The sequence below is a fragment of the Rattus norvegicus genome, chromosome 7 (genome assembly GCF_036323735.1).
Source record: "Rattus norvegicus strain BN/NHsdMcwi chromosome 7, GRCr8, whole genome shotgun sequence".
NCBI classification, from domain to species: Eukaryota; Metazoa; Chordata; class Mammalia; order Rodentia; family Muridae; genus Rattus; species Rattus norvegicus.
Window position 1 is genome coordinate 19285688 of NC_086025.1, and position 16285 is coordinate 19301972.

General features: G+C 46.5%; 1 protein-coding gene across 5 annotated transcripts in view; it reads left to right on the forward strand.

Moving 5' to 3' along the window:
* The window catches only part of Syn3 (synapsin III), a 457540-nt gene that overhangs the window by 41656 nt on the left and 399599 nt on the right, over positions 1-16285 (forward strand). For all 5 annotated transcript variants that reach the window (XM_063263103.1, XM_063263102.1, XM_063263105.1 and 2 more), the window contains one exon: positions 9756-9813. In XM_063263103.1, the coding sequence (XP_063119173.1) occupies positions 9756-9813 (58 nt within the window). The remainder of the gene's footprint in view (positions 1-9755; positions 9814-16285) is intronic.

Genomic DNA, 16285 nt, shown 5'->3' on the forward strand with positions numbered 1-16285 from the left:
CAACAAACTCTGAGGCCTGACCGTGTCCTCATTATTACATGAATAGATTTATGAACGGACTTAGTGTCTTTTCCTGTGGCTGGGATAAAATACTCTGACAAAAGCAACATGAGGAAGAGATGATTGTTCTATGGCCAACAGCTCCAGTTTGTGACCTGTTATACTAGGGGACCCTTGGGGACTGGAACTTAAGGTACGTGGTTGCATACACAGAACCCACGGTCAGAAAGAGCAAGTGCATTGCTCTGAGCCTGTTCTCTCCATTTGAAACAGACCAGGGTCCCCTGCCCAGGGAATGGTCTCTTCCGCAATTAAGATTGTTCTCCCATCAATTAATGTAATTACAGTAATCCCCACAGGCATGCCTAGAGGTACACATCCCAGGGGAATCTGGATTCCGTTAATTGACAATGAACACTAACAACCTTGTCAGGTGTTGTGCTAAGTGGTTCCCACCCATTCTCTAGTCCTCCTAATCCCTGTGTGGGCACTAATACTATTCTTGTCTTATAAATAAGAAAGCTTTGTGATCCTAATCAGAGCAGATGTTACGGGCATCTTGGGATCCCATGAGGGCATTTGAGGACAAGCCTGGGTGTCTGTCACTCTGTTCTTGCTGCTCTCCCATCTGCACCTGAAGCTCAGGACCTCGTGTGCTGCGTGTGAGGAGGCTCTGGCACTGCTTGCACACACACGCACGCACGCACACACACACACACACACACACACACACACACACACACACACACACACACACACACGCATCCAGCATCTGACAGCTGAGAGGATGGTGGCAAAACTCCATTTACACCTCATTGGCCAAGCACAGAAGACCAGTGACCTCAGCCTGGAGGGAAGCGCCCTACCCCACCCAGGCAGCCTCACCCTGCCAGAGCCCTCAGAGTGGCTGACTGGAAAGGTGCCGGGAGGAAAGGGAGTCCTTGCATGATGCATCCAGACACTCATGATCTCAGACCTGCAAAGGGAATGTTTTGTAAAAATTGTTCTTGTGCACACAGAGAATACCCTTCCTCTTTTTAAAGTACCAAGGGAGCTCGGGCAGGGACTTTCCCATTCCTTTTACCTGCTTTTTTTATTACAGTTGTCACTTCTGGGATCATAACATACGTCAGATGCGTATGTCTATGAGAAGTAAGCAGAGAAGAGGATTAAGTTCTAGAGAATTCCAGTCTGGTAGGTGGCAGCTCAGAATCAAGGCCCACACTTTACTCTCGCCAACTCTGTGTCTTGGCCAGTTTGCTTGTGAGCCTGTGTATTTGTAAAGCAAGTGATTGTCCTAGCTCTGTCTCCACCTCAATGGCCTTGGTGCTGGGGCAGGGGGATGATGAAGCCCCTAGTAAGAGTTCCTGTCTCATCTCTTTCACGTGAATTTTTTAGCACATGCAATTTCTCCACCTCGTGCTTCCAACATTAGTTCCGCCTTGGGGCTGTTTCTCCCCTGTTTAACAGCTAGCGTTTTGAGTACAGTGCCTAGCACAACTGAAGGTCAGTGAGACGGGTATTTCATTAGTGAAGAGACAGACACCAAAGAGCTTCCGCTTCTTCTGTAGGAAGGTGCCTTGGGAGGGCTCTCTCAGAAGACACTTGGGTGTTCCCTGTTACTTTCTTGGTATTCCCAAGGCTCCTTGCAGAAAGAGGGTAACAGAAAGGTTCCAGTCTTCTACTGAGGAGTCAGACTACTTCTGGGTGCTTGGACAACAAGACACCTTGGAGCGTCTCTCTGGGGGCTTGCAGTGGGCCTAATTGGTCCACAGTAACCAGGATGTTCTTCTCCATCTTTGCCACCAGCAGGTAGGGGCAGGGGAAAGGATGTGGTCAGATGTGACCAGATACCTGATCCGAAGCAACTTATGAGAGGAAGGGTTTATCTGGGCTCAGACTTTAAAGGTGCAGTCGTCCATCGTGGGGGGAAAGGATGGCAGGAGGTGTGGGAGGCAGGTACATTGTGTCAGCATCTGGAAGCAGGGTGCGATGAATGCTGGTGCTTAGCTGGCTTTCTCCATTGTAGACCATCTGAGAATCCAGCCCAGGGGATGGTGCCACCCAAAGGTATGTTTCCATTGGTGATTCTGCAAGCCATCGCACTGACAATAAAGATTACCATCAAAGTAGGATCGTCAGGGTGAGGAAATAAAAACACAGGTTATCAAGTGAGTACTTAGTGAAGGTGCTAAGGAAATACAGTGAAGCATGAGACTGACTTATTACTAAACGTATGTTTATCGGAAATTGGAATTTCAAGGGGTGTCCAGTATTTTCCCCCTTCAGGGAAGAAGGTAAATGTGAAACAGCGAGAGGCTAGCCTCTGAAGCACCTTGCTTTCTGTTTGGGGAGTCAAATTAGGTCTCCTGCTGGGCCCCATCCTCAGAACACAGCTTTCTCTGACATCACCAGCAGTAGCGAGGGAGAGAGATAAGCCCAGAGGACTGTCTCCAACCAGACTCCTAGCTCCCTACCCTCCCTTTCAGTTATGAGACCTTAGTCAAGTCTAACCTCCCAGTCTCCCATTCCTCCTCTGTCAGGCAGGACTACAGACTAGCTTTGCTACAGGGTAAAGATAATGGCCCGGGTGAAGTGGGTACATGGCTCACCCTGACATAATAGGCCCTGGGACGGTAATTGTTATTAATTGCAGTTACTAATTGCTTGTGACTATAATAGCCCTGGGAGCCAGGGGGAAGGAAGCTGCTTGGCATGCTTCTCAGTTAAGCTGGTTGTGCTGCAGGGCCAGCTTCCAGAAGCCCTGGAGGAAGGGTGTCTAGGCCCTGGCAGACTGGCAGTCATTCCTGAGTCACAGAGAGAGCTCCAACTCAATCAGCTGAGCCTAGAGTAAACGGAGAAGGTTAAAGCATAGACGCACAGCTCTGCTGTAGATCCCCGGCTCTGGGGAACAACTCATGCCCATTGGCACCATAAAGCCCTCTATTGCATCAGCCAACTGTTGTATGCGGAGGACTGTAAGGGGCTTCTAGTGAACTGAAGATGGGGGTCTCATTAAAGGGGTGTCACCTCTTATTTGCTTTATTTATTAACTCAAACATTCCACCTGACCCCACCTGCAGGGCTTCAGTACTGGTCCTATACCTCTGCCTTCTTTCTCTGTATTTCTCCCTGCCCTAGTGTCCAGGGAGAGGGGAGGGGCGTGGACATTCCCCATCAACCAGTTCTGTTGCCTAGAGACGGCTCAGTTTTCCCAGGCCCGGCCCCTTTTATCAGGGAGACAATGCGTGCACACACAGTGAAGGCCTTGTGTGGCACCCAAGCCCCTAGCCCTTTGACTTGAAGAATTTTTCAAGTGCTGACCCTTCTTCGTGAGGTCTTCATGCTGTCCAATCCAAGGGCCAGTGTCTCTGCAGCTTCCTACCCAGCCTCTGTGAGTAGAGACAGAGGAAGGGGAAACAGAAAGATTGTTGCCGCCACCCTGCTCGTGTGGAATCTTGGGGGAAAGCTTCACCCTTGGAACCTAGCTAGAAGATACAAGGAAAATGTCTTTGAACAGAAGCGAATGTGGATAAAATTTCCCCCTAAATCTCTTCCTTTCTGCTGTCTCTCTAAAGAGCTTGACTGAGCCGTGAGATCTCAAATGTAAAGGGCACCCTCCATCCCAGAGCACCTGTTTCCTTAGATATACCACCATGTGATGTGTGAAGACCATGTCTCTTGACGAGCGTTCCTTTTAGAGTGATTATTTCCAGCTACCACCCGGAACTTGTTGCATAAGGTCAAGTTCTTTCTCATGGAAAGAAGGACCTTTGGCCAACATAAGTAAAATGAGGTTTTACTAGGAAAAGAATGGGTAATGATTGGAATTCTAGGAAACGTCAACCTGTGAGACCCTTCCAGAGATCTGCATACAGCATACATGCATACCTCAACCCTCATTTGCCTTTGCAACTTAAAAAACAAATTCTTGGTCAATATTAAGCCTGGCTTCATCTACTCCTTCTCTCTTGAGAAGACTCTCTGACAGACCTACCAATGTTGTCTACAGGAGGGAGGCTTGGTTCTGTCAGGACATGAACCAATACGAATGGAAGGACCACTACTAGACAAGCATTCAATGGATCCAAGGCAAGCCAAGAGAAACTGTCACCTACCACAGTGGACTCTGAATGGCTAGAATGGAGCCAGGAACCTGCTTTTTGATCGTGATGGAAAACCAACCTTTGAAGCTATCAAAACAGAGGGCTTACTACATGATTTCAGTGAATAGAAACAAGACCACTGACGGAGCAATGGAAAATGGAGATGAAGTTCAACTTGATGAACAGAGCAGGCCAGGCACACGTGCGGCTCAGTATGAGTACAGTTAGCTGGCGGAGATCAAGTGGTGGTGGGAAAAGGGTGAGTTTCCCATGGTGTAGAAGATCCCAAATTTGGTTTGGCTACTCATTTGTGAAAGTCATGAAGGGCTCAGGCCCCAACGATCTTATTCTAGAAACCCTTAGAGAAGGCTCCAAACTCAAGCGTTTGCTCTTCTCCTCTTGCCTTTGTCTTACCTGAATCATGCCCTTGCCTCGTTCTTCTCTGAGGAATTCCACAGCCTAGTTGCAAGTGTTGCCTCACCCTCCACAGCCTGGCTTTCTAGCCCAGGCCCTCCCAGTGACCTTCTTTCTAGAACCCCTTAGAGACCTGCTTCTGCTTAGGCAATAGAGATTTCAAAGCTGTGTCCCCAGACTTTACCCCATTGGTTACAACATGGCCCCTGGAAAGGCATGTCTCTGGGCAGATGCCAGCCTCATTACCTAATGTCTCTCTCCCCAAGGTCTGTAGAAGCCTCTGATGTGCTCCCTGGCAGGAGGGAATCATCTGCCATGGCAGAAAAGGGATGGGGATTCCTGTCCACTCTTCTGCTGGGTTTTCTGAAGGTCTCTCAGAAGTTAACTACCATGCAAAAAACTGGCTTAATCAGAGGCTGCCTGTGGAAACACAGCAGTCAGTATGGGGACTTGTGGATGGGAACAAGCACAGGTGGGAAGAAACACTTCCCTGTGGTCAGAGGGCTTCTTTTGGACCAAGCTGGATCTCTATGCTGCTGCACGGATGGTTATCACATATCTGTGTGTCACTGCCTCCTGGGAGGGAGTGAGCCCTGTGTGGTCTTCCTGGTTGGCTCCTTGGAGCCTGAAGGTTCTGCACAGAGCAGATGGTCCAGCGCTGCAGGTTGAATCATGCAGAGGCTTCCTGGGTCTATGGGCCTGGCTTGCTGGGTAAAGCACTTGCTGCACAAGTGTGAGAACCAGAGTTAAACCCTGGGGACTCTGGTGAATGAGTGACCATGCTGCCCCTGCTACATTCCGGGACTCAGGGAGGTGGGAAGAGGATCCCAGCTGGCTGGCTGGGCTAGCAGAATCCTCAAACTCTGGGATCCAGTAAGAGATGCTGCCTGGCCTCACTGTCTCCATGGTCGGATGGATCTGTCCGGGAGCCCTGCTCTGACACAGGTAGATCCCATCTGTGCTCATTCCCTGCCTGAGGCAGGAAAAGAATGCAGTGCCCACTCCTCATAAATCTTTGTCACATGCCACCACATCCTGGGGCCCCAAAGTAGGCATTTCCCGCCCCAGGCAGCCTAGTTTGCAATATTCTCCTTCCTGCTGCCTTCAATGTGTCAGTAAAATATGAGGCCACCCACAGAGACAGAAACCTCCTGGAATCCAGTGTTCCCACCCCCTTTCACAGGGCAGGACCATGGATTTGGTTGATTGGCAGAGTTATTCAAGAAACTGTGAATGTGGACATATTAGGGCACTGGGATGGGACTGCTGGTAGAAGACAAAGCCATTGGACAACGTGGATCCATCTGTTTAAACCAAGGTCGGTCGAGCAGCCAGTCAACAGCAGAGACACTGGCCTCCACCCACAAGGCATCTCGAATTCTATGCCATCCCTCCCCTTCTCTCTGCCACACAGGGCTGTTCTGAGGCAGCTCCAGCCTGATTTAGCCCATCCTTCCACCACCATCCCCACCCCCAACCCCCAGCAAGAAGGCAGCAGTCTGTGTGGCCCAGCAGGAGACAGACTTCTGACTCCCAGCCAGGCAGAGGGATGGACAGCCTGACCCTCACCTCAGCCTGAGACAGCCTGCCAGCCTCAGCACTAAACATTCCAAAGACTCCTGGGAAGGTGAGGCCTCTTTGAGGCAGGAGCTGCTTGGGAGGCATACAATGCAGAACAGTCTGGGTTCCAGTTTGGAATCAAGTCCGAGGCTGACTGTCAGTCCCACAGGTTGGACATACACACAATGACCCCTATAATCAGATGTAGATTTGTGAGTAATTGCAACAATTGGCCAGTAGGTGGCAATAGAGGGTCACAAGGAAGATCTGGATGCAGGGACAAGGGAGACATTTCCTTACCTGGTCAGCATGTAGGAAGTGCAGTCCCGTGCCGTGTCACAAGGTGCTGTCCTGTGCAGTGGCTGTTGAAACAGACCTCACACACTGGGTGTTTGGAGGCAGAGGAGAGATTGTAATGTATAATTACAAGGCAAAGCAGTACTGTAAGGTTAAGGGAATATGCTTGGCTGTGGAGGAGGGGTACCCAGCCCAGCCAGATAGGGGTGCTGCTAAGGAAACCAAGAGAGCAGATAGCACCTATGAGGACTCTGGAAGGTGAGAGAGAGACAGCCTGGCAAAACAGAGGGGTGAGCCTGTGCAAAAGACCAGAAGCACAAAGCAGAGGACATGCTGAAGCATCACAGGTGTGTGTGTGTCTGTCTGTCTGTCTGTCCATGGAAACAGCTATAAAACAACATGTGGCAACAACAACAGCAGCATCCCCATTAGGAAGGAATTTTACTGAATCCTGAACATCCGAAACTATGGGACAGCTGGAAAATCTATGAGACCTTGAATGACAACTTCTGCATCTGCAGGATATGGGAGTGACCCTGCCCCATTCCCTCCTGGGGTTGATGGGAAGGTCAAGTACTAGGAAGAAGAACACCAGAATCTGCCTGGGTATGGAGTGAAGAACGGAGAGTGGAGAGTGACTGGGAAACTGGGAAGGATGTGAGCTGAGACCGAGAACCAAGAGCTGCCCAGTGCTATGCTGCTAAGGTCTGGATGAGTCCTTACGAGCTATAGTCATCAGAGAAGGGATCCAGATATTTTATTTAAACATTCCCTAGCTTTATTCATTGCGGCCATTCGTTTTAAGTGTCATCTTGCCACAATGCAGAATTGCCTGAGAACATCAACCCAGGAACTGACTTGATCAGGATGGCCCGTGGACATGGCTGTAGATTATTGTCCTAATTATTAATCGGGAAAACCCAGTCAGTGAGAGGTACCATTCCCTACTAAGGAAAGGTAGCCGAGAGCAAGCAGGCAAGGATGAATTCATGCTCTCTTTACTCTTGACTATGGACACGTTGTGACTGCTTCAGTTCAGACCTTGACTTTCCCAGCATGCTGGGCTATAACCTGGCGTTATAAGCCAAAAGCCCTGTCATCTCTAAGTTGCTTTTGGATAAGATCTTGTTGATTAGAATGCTTATCAACTTTAAATATTAGTCATACACCTCTTAGGATATTTGCTGGTTTTTCACAGCCCCCACAAATACAGGAAGTGGGATGGGATGTGCTGACTCCCTTGTTGAGGATTCTCGATGAAAGTCTGCGTCGTGTGAGGCTACGCACACATTGAAGAGCACCAGTGGGAAAGAAGCAAAGTAGAACCTTACTTTCAAGTCATACCACCCACCCCTGTCCCATGAAAGTCCAGTCTCAGTGACACTGTAGCCTGACAACATTGTAAGAAAAAGTACCATGAATATCGAAGCTGTCAGTCAAGGGTGCTGGAAGGCTTGGGAGAGGGAGGTTGTACTGGCATTGGCTGAGAATCGATGGGGGCATGAGCACAGACAGAAGGAAGCAGTCTGAGGGTTTGTAGGAAGACTCCTTTCACAAAAGAAGATTAAGAAAAATAGTTCCCTCCTCCAGGGAAAAGAACAGAATCACAAGACTTAGGACAAGGTTCATGAACGCGATGCTTACAAATTATTGATTAGAACTGGGTTGTATGACCACAGCTTACATAGGGGAGGCTCAGGACTACAGTTTTATGTGCTAACCTGTGAATGTTTCTGCTGAGGAGAAAGGAGAGGATGAGCTAGGATGAAGAAAATCACTGCTGCCATCCCTAAGAGGGTTTATGGAAATGCTTAATGTAGTGCCTGGTTCACTGGTGACTCAGGTATCTGTTTCATTGCAAACGCAGTGCAAAGTGGGAAATGCAAACTGGCTCTTTAGCATTATGTATGGAACGATACCTAATGCCCTATGCACCCTCTATCCAGACTCTTTCAGGGTTGAGCAGAAGAAAGCAGAGACACAGAGGAAAATACCTGGAGACAGATTCCCCCTTAAGATCTCCAAGCTTTAGTCTCTGGGATTTGAGTTTCCTCCCTGATAGCACAGAAATAAAAATGCCTGCCTCATGATAGTGCTTGTATACATTAAAGGAAAAAGGCCACAGATTCACCCTACGACCCACTGGTCCATTCATTCGTTCATTCATTCTTCATTCATTCATTCAATTAATTGCACTCTTGTGGTGTGTTGCACACTCTTGTGTGTTTGGAATAAAACTGGTTGAAGTCCTGTTGTCCTTCTGTGGGATACAGGCATTAAGCACAGTTATTGCTTCTAACCATACCTGAAATCAGCAGTGGGAAAAACAGCATGTGTCTGATCTATGGTCAGGAGTAGGTTCCTTACGGAGGAAAGTGAGCAAGTGGGAGGGACTGAGCAGTAAGATTGGAGGGTTTGCAGGGACAGGGAGGGAGGTCACAAGTGTTGTGTTCTATAAAAAGATAAGGAGAGAGGGAATATGATTGGTGGAGATGCAGTCAGGTGTGGGGGAATGGAGTGCCTATGCGGACCCATGCTGAGGCATCCCTTCCTTCTGAAGGACCAGATGGGGAGAGGAATTGAGAGGGTAGTAAAAATAGAGAAAGAGAGAGAGAGAGAGAGAGAGAGAGAGAGAGAGAGAGAGAGAGAGAGAGAAGAAGAAGGAGGAGGAGGAGGAGGAGGAGGAGGAGGAGGAGGAGGAGGAAGAGGAGGAGGAGGAGGAGGAGGGGAGGCTGGCCATGAGCACATGGAGAGAAAGGGGGTGGGGAATGGGGAGAGAGGGTGAGCAGGAGCAAGAGAGCAAGAGAGGAGGGGGCAAGCAGCCCCTTTTATAATGAGTTAGGCATACCTGGCTGTTGCCAGGTAACTGTGGGGCGGAGCCTAGACAAAATGCCAACTGAAGAATATTGTCTACTCCTTTGCCTCAATAGGTGGTTGGTGGAAGAGAGACATGGAAGGGTCAGTGGCTAGAGGAAAAGACTAGTGGTTAACAGATGGACTTAAACCAGAAGACGAGAAAACAGGTGGATCAGTAGTACATATGTGTAATTTAATGAAACAGCACCAAACTGTATTATTTATGTTTTCCTTTTCTCATTGAGCCTTTCAAATGACTCATAGACATAGGAAGCATGGCTTTCTTTTAAAGGCTGCAGTTGAGTCAAAGGAGGCCAAGTCACTGGGCAGAACCAGAACTTGAATCTCCTGTCTTCCCATCCACTCTTCCTTCTGTCCTCCACCATTCTGTCTTTAAACACCAAGGTGGTCATTGGAGGACAGAGCCAGATGAGGCCTGTCTTGGCTCACACCTCTAGGCCTTTGGAAAACAGAATAAAAGGCATGGATCCTTACTGAGCAAATCTCTTGGTCTCCTTTCAGGTCGAAATATTTTCATGGGAAGAAAGTGAATGGCGACATTGAGATCCGGGTGGAACAGGTACGTGGTGGCTCCTTCCCCAGCTCTTTCCACAGTTGCCCTTTTCTGAACTGGGGACATTTCCAAGAACAACCTTGCTTCCATTTTATGTGGTCATAATGAATAAAGATTGCCAGAAAAATCCCGGACTGTACTCATGAGTCTCATAAAGTTCCAGAATCTTCCTGTCCACTAATTTTGCAACCTTTTGGTTGTAGGTAGCATATAAATTAGGGTTCTCTAGAGGATCAGAACAATAGAACTGGTGTTTGTGTGTGCGTGTGCGTGTGTGTGTGTGCGTGTGCGTGCGTGTATGTGTGCATGTGTGTGCATGTGTGTGTGAATGGAATTTATTAGAGAAGCTTATAGGCTGTTGTCCAACAACTCCAAAAATGGCTTTCTATGAATGGAAGGTCTGATTCCAGTAGTTGTTCAGTCTATGAGGCTGGATGGCTCAACTGGTTAGTTTATGGTAGAATTCCAAAGGAGTAGGCTTTAACGGCAGTAAAGGAATGGATTTTCCAGCAAGAGTAATAGCAAGCACACAAAGGGTGAAAGCTTTCTTCTTCTGTGTCATTTATATATGCTGCCAGCAGAAAGTTTGTTCCAAATCAAAGGTGGATCTTCTCACCTAAAAAGATCTGAATAATAGGTGTATCATCCCACTTCAAATGATGTAATTAATAATAAAAAACCTCTCATAGGTGTACCAAGCAGTTTGGGTTTTAGTTCATTCCAGATTTAGTCAAGTTGACAGCCAAGAATAACCATCACAGATAGAGAACTTTTCTACAAGAGAAATATTAAAAGGAAGTCATGCTACAAAACTGAGACAAGTAGAGATGTTCAGGTGGAAAGCCATGTGCTTCATCTTTTTCCATGACTTGAAGATAACTGCTTTGACTTTGACTATGGAGTATTGTAGAAGTATTAGTTACTTTCATATTACTGTGACCAAAATATCATGACCAGGACAATTTAAAATGGAAAGCATTTAATTTGGCTTAGGATTTCAGTGGGCTAGAGTCCATGATGGTAGGGCAAAGGCAACAGGAACAGCTGAGAGCTCACATCTTGATCTTCAAGTAGCAGGCAGAGAGAGACACACTGGGAGTGGAAAGTCTTTTGAAAATTCAAGGCCAGCCTCCAGTGACACACCTCCTCCCACAAGGCCACACCTCCTTATCCTTCTCAAACAGCTCCACTAACTGGAGACCAAGTATCCAAATACATGAGCCTGTGAGGGCCATTCTCATTCAGACCACCATAGTGGAAGAGCATTATGTTTGAATCCAGACTCTCTTGTTTCTAGGTGTTGAGCAGGTGGCTTAATCTCCCTGTGTCAACATTTTCTTGTGTCATTGTAGCTGGGATTAAATTATTTGAAACATCAAAAAAGAGCAGAATTGAGACTACCATTTCTCTCTATTATGCTCTCAATATCCAGCTCTGTTATTTTATGTAGAAAGAAGCATTGATTGGATCAAATAGCATGGGAAATCAGGACTAGATCTAGACCTCCTGATTCCTGACCAGGGACTCCCCAAATAAGTAACCTGAGACAGTCCTTTAAAGGAGCATTGTACTCAACCTTAGGAGAACACATCACAGCAAGGAGCAATGGACTTTCATGGCTGAGCACTGATTGAGCTCTTTCCAGCTCTTCTTTGGTGCTCTCTTGATAATAGTGGCATCAGCTTGTGATGCATGGTGGGCGTACAGGTAGGATTGCATGAGTTAGGGACAGGGCATGTCCTTCTCTCCCTCTTCTCTTTCTTCTCTATCTTCCTTGCTCTCTCCCTTTTCATTCCATTTTACCTTCTTTGTCCTCCTTTTTCCTGCTTTCTCTCACTCTATGCCTCCTCCCCCTACTGATTCTTGTGCTGATAGTGGTTGAGACAGTGATTATCTGTCCTTTTCCTCCCCCTCCTCTACTCCCCTCTTACTCCATTCCACCACCACCTTTCCTCCTCACTGTTTTCTTCTTGTCGTTCTTCAGCGAATAAGAATAAAACTAACTGGAAGAAACAGCATTTGGAATGCAAGAACAGGAATGGCCTATCTCCCCACCCCCACCCTTGCACTTTTTTGGTTTTTTGATCTCTGTGAGTCAGAGGAAGGGAGGAAAACTTCTGAGCATCGAATTGATGGAGTTGGCTTCATGTTAAAACACCTACAGCTTGAACTTCAGTATGATCTGGTGGCTTTTAAGTTAATCCAGTGTCTACTAATTTTCCTTCCATGGCCAGAAAAGCAGGCTATTTTTGTTCATTTTACACATGTTTCCAGTGTCTACTATGCTGGATTGCTCGTGTAGGGAAGGATAAAGAAACAATGGTCCTGTCCATAAACAGAAATGGCTTTGCGGTAGGAGTGCTCTTTGAATTGGATTGAAGAGTAGATGGGCTCTCACCATGTGGAGCTGGTGGCATGGAGAACATGTGGGGTTGTAACCCAAGGGCAGAGGAAGTTGGCCAGTACAGGATTAGACATGGGCTCATTGTTTGACTGAAATACAGGACTTAGTTTCTTCCCCTGCCCCTCTCTCAGTGGAGAGTGCCACCTGGACCTTTCACCATGGCTGCAAATCTGTAAGTCTCCTTCTGCCCCCACACCTACCCTCTGTTATGCCCTCTTGATTCCATATCTTACAATTCCCTAGTCTTTTTCACTGCTGTCCCCAAATTGTCACAGATCTACTTTGGTTGAAGTCATCCAAACTTTCAACCAACAGCCTTATAGCTCTTATTTGTTTACTAATATCCACTTTATTCTTCTTGCCAACACCAGAGTGATCTGACTTTGTGTGTGTGTGTGTGTGTGTGTGTGTGTGTGTGTGTGTGTGACTGTGTGTGTATGTGTGTGGTGGTGGTATAGGAACATGTATATAATGCATGTGTGATGACTGTAGAACTATTTCTGGCGTCCTCTTCCCCTTTGCATGAGTAAGGAGCTCTGGTTTTGCTGCTGTGTATGCTATTAGCTGTCTCGGGAGCCTCTGGAGTTCCCCAGGTCTGTCTCTCAATCTCTGCTTGACAGCACTGAGAAACAGATGCTTGCAACTGCACTATGCTTACTGTGGGTTTCAAGAATCCATGCTCAGGAACCTATTCTTGTCAGCAACCCCTTTACCCACTGAACCATCTTGCTAGCACCTAGAGTGATATTTTGAAGAGTGAGTTGGGCCTTCAATGACTTAACTTCCTCAGAGACTCCCTCCCCGAGTCCTGTCTGAATCAGGAAACTCAGTGGAACTACTCTCAAAGCACCTCACTGCAGCAGAGTATTTTACCTATACATTTAGGGCTGGACTATTTGCCTGAGGGTAGGTGCCATGACTGTTTGGATCTCACTCTGTTAAGCATGGGTCCCATCCCAAACTAGAACTGAAGGAAATATTTGCAGAATGAGTAACTGACAGATTCCACACATTCTGGCTGCGTGTCACTTTCCAAGAGTGATAAACACTGCTTCCTAATCTTTCTTCAAAGATCTTGGTTGTCCGTAAACCATCTGGCAGTGTTTAGTTGCCCAGTGAGCTGGACCTGCCTCTCTCTTTGTGGTAACCCCAAGGCTTGCTTTCATATCCCTTTTGTATCTTAACGCTGCCTTTGGCCCAAGTGGCAGGTACCAAATCTGTATGTAGGGATGGACACCTGATGGAGCTGCACACAGAGACACTGGGAACACTTCAGGAGTCTGTGGGGGGCTAGAGTCATGATGGAAAATGTTGGCTGACTTAGGCATTCTCACTTCCCGCCATGGAAAGCCAGAAATTAAATTAGTCAGGAAACCAATTAGGATGTCATTTAGCCATTTGTCCCTGGAAGACATTCTTCCTCAATCTCTTTGAATGTCTTTTCTTTGGCCCATCTGGATCAATGGGTGGATCTCATAAGCAACCACAACCCCCTGGAAATTTTACACTCATCCTCTAGTACTCTGAAGAAAAGTGTTAGGATGAATGCCACTGTTTAGTCTAAACTGGCCTCTCAGTGAAGGTCCAGATTAGTCAGATAATTGTACCGTCTGGGCTTTGTTGGACAGAGTCAAAGAGTTAGTTGTGGTTGGCCTAGAGGAAGCCTCCACCCCATCTCCCCACCCTCTTTCCCACAATTCCAAAACCACTTGCCTAGCTGTCTCAGAGCCAGGACTCCAAAAGCTCAGGGAAGCAAGTAGAGAACTGCTTCACTTTGCATCTGATTACCCAGCTACCTCTACTGGGTCCTACTGTGGTGTCCTGGTGGGATTACAGAGTATTTGGCCAGGGTGGTTTGGCCTGCCAAACTCTCCTGTTTGTATTTGAGGCCAGATAACTTTTCCACAGACACAAGTCACTCCTCGGTGAGATCAAGAGGTAGGGTCTGTGGACGAATAGATTAATGTTAAGTAAACCCACAGACTGAGAGACTTTTCTACTATAACTAAGTAGCAGGGAACACTGGGCCTGGTAAAACTGAAAATGAAAGGAAGGGAGAAAAGGATAAAGGGAAGGAGAGGGAGGGAGCGGGGAGAGAGAGAGAGAGAGAGAGAGAGAGAGAGAGAGAGAACTGTAATGAGCATATTCAGTCTTTTCTCAGTATTAATGGAGATATCAAGGCAGACAGAACCACAGTGCTTTACTCCATCAGTGTTAGACAGAAAAGCAGGAAGAGAAGGAACCTGGATAAGCCATAGGTTTACATCTGAGCACGAGGGACTCCCTTTGCAGTCTCTGTTCTTAAAGATTGAAAGGAAATTAGTTCAATATATTTGGACCTATAGTGTTTGTACAGATCAAAGATCTTTTGGACCAGAAGTGTTTCAGATTTATTTTTTTAATATTTAGATAAACTTGAACATACATGATGATATATTGTAGGAGGGGAGCTGAATCTAATTATAAAATTAGTTTCTGTTTGACACGTAACACGTACACTGACAGATTTTACATAATTTTGTTAGTGCACCTATATTTTGATTATATCCTTGTAGCTTAAGGCCAAGGATGTCATAGTGACCCTCAAAGACTTTTGGACGGGGAACATTTGGAAACTCAGATTTCTGGTTTATGGGGGAAGCTCAGCATGTATGCTATATGAATGTGTAGCCACACATATGGGCACCTTCACTAGCATGTATATGCGTGTGTGCCCTAGGTCAACAGGCCGTACCTGCCTCCATCTAATTCTGTCTTGTTTTGTTGTTGTTCTTTGTTTTGTATTTTCGTTTTTGTTGTTGTTGAGAGTTTCTTTGGTTGTTTGGTTTGGGTCGGATTCTGGTTTTTTGGGGTTTTTTTGTTTGTTTGTTTGTTTTGGTTTGTTTTGGTTTGGTTTGGTTGGTTGGGTGGGTGGTTGGTTGGTTGGTTTTTGGACAGGGTCTCTCATTGATGGAGCTCACTGATTGGCTAGACTGGCTAGCCAATGAGCCCCCACCTCTCTCATTCCTACTCCTATCTGGCTTTCCCCTTGAAGTGCTGTGGATGGATGCCACTACATACACATTTTCCGTGGGAGCTAAGGGTCTGAACTCAGGTCCTTATGATTGACAAAAAGCATTCTAGCCCAGTGGTCATCTCCCCGACAACTCAACTTATTTTTATTTTTTATGCAGACTTTAGTCTTTATTTCATAATCGTCTATGTATTAACCTTTCTTAAAATAGAATTTACCAGGTGGGGAGCAGAAGGTCTCACCCATCCTGAGGAGCTATTGACACTTAGTGGCTAGGAAGGGTGGAAAAATCTTTATTTTTACCAAGATGTGGCCTACGTTAAGTTGACCACGTGGGCAGCACTAACTAATTAGACTTAATGGATTAGAAAAGAAGAAAGAGGAGAAGAGGGAAGAGTGGAACTAAATATGATCAAAATACACTCTGTGTGTGTGTGTGTGTGTGTGAAATTCTAAGAAAATATGTTTTTAAAAAATAGACCTTAATTAACAGATATTGACCATTAAAATAGGGTGAAACTTCAAGAAACAGCTGTCAACAAAATAGAGAAGTAGAATTTTGAAGTTAGTCTAGTTTGATATGTTGGTAAATATTTAGACACCATGGTGAATAGAAAATGATTGATTGATATGCACATACCTTGAAAGAAGTTTATCTAATGTCTTGGGAAGGGCTCGCACTTGACTTTATTTGATACCCCCTCAATAAGGATTTATTACACTTCATTGGCTGAAGACTTTAGATGACATAAAGCAGATGCTGGATCCTCTTTGATGTGAACAAACTAAATGCATAAGCAATGGAAAGTTCCATTCAGAAACTCAGCTGCAGTGAAGCAGGATCAGAGAGAGCTAGCGTATTAAACTCTAACGTTTGAGGAGAACGCAGCTCAGTGTTTGTGGGTGGAAATGTGGGCTGAAGGCTGAGGCTATGGCTGCAGAGAAGGTAGGAGTGGAGATGGGAATTTCAGCTCCACCCTGCCTCAGCCGGGTTGACCATCCACCTAAAACATCCAAGTATCAACTCCCTTATCAGAGAAGGGAAGGTGATAATTCTAGCC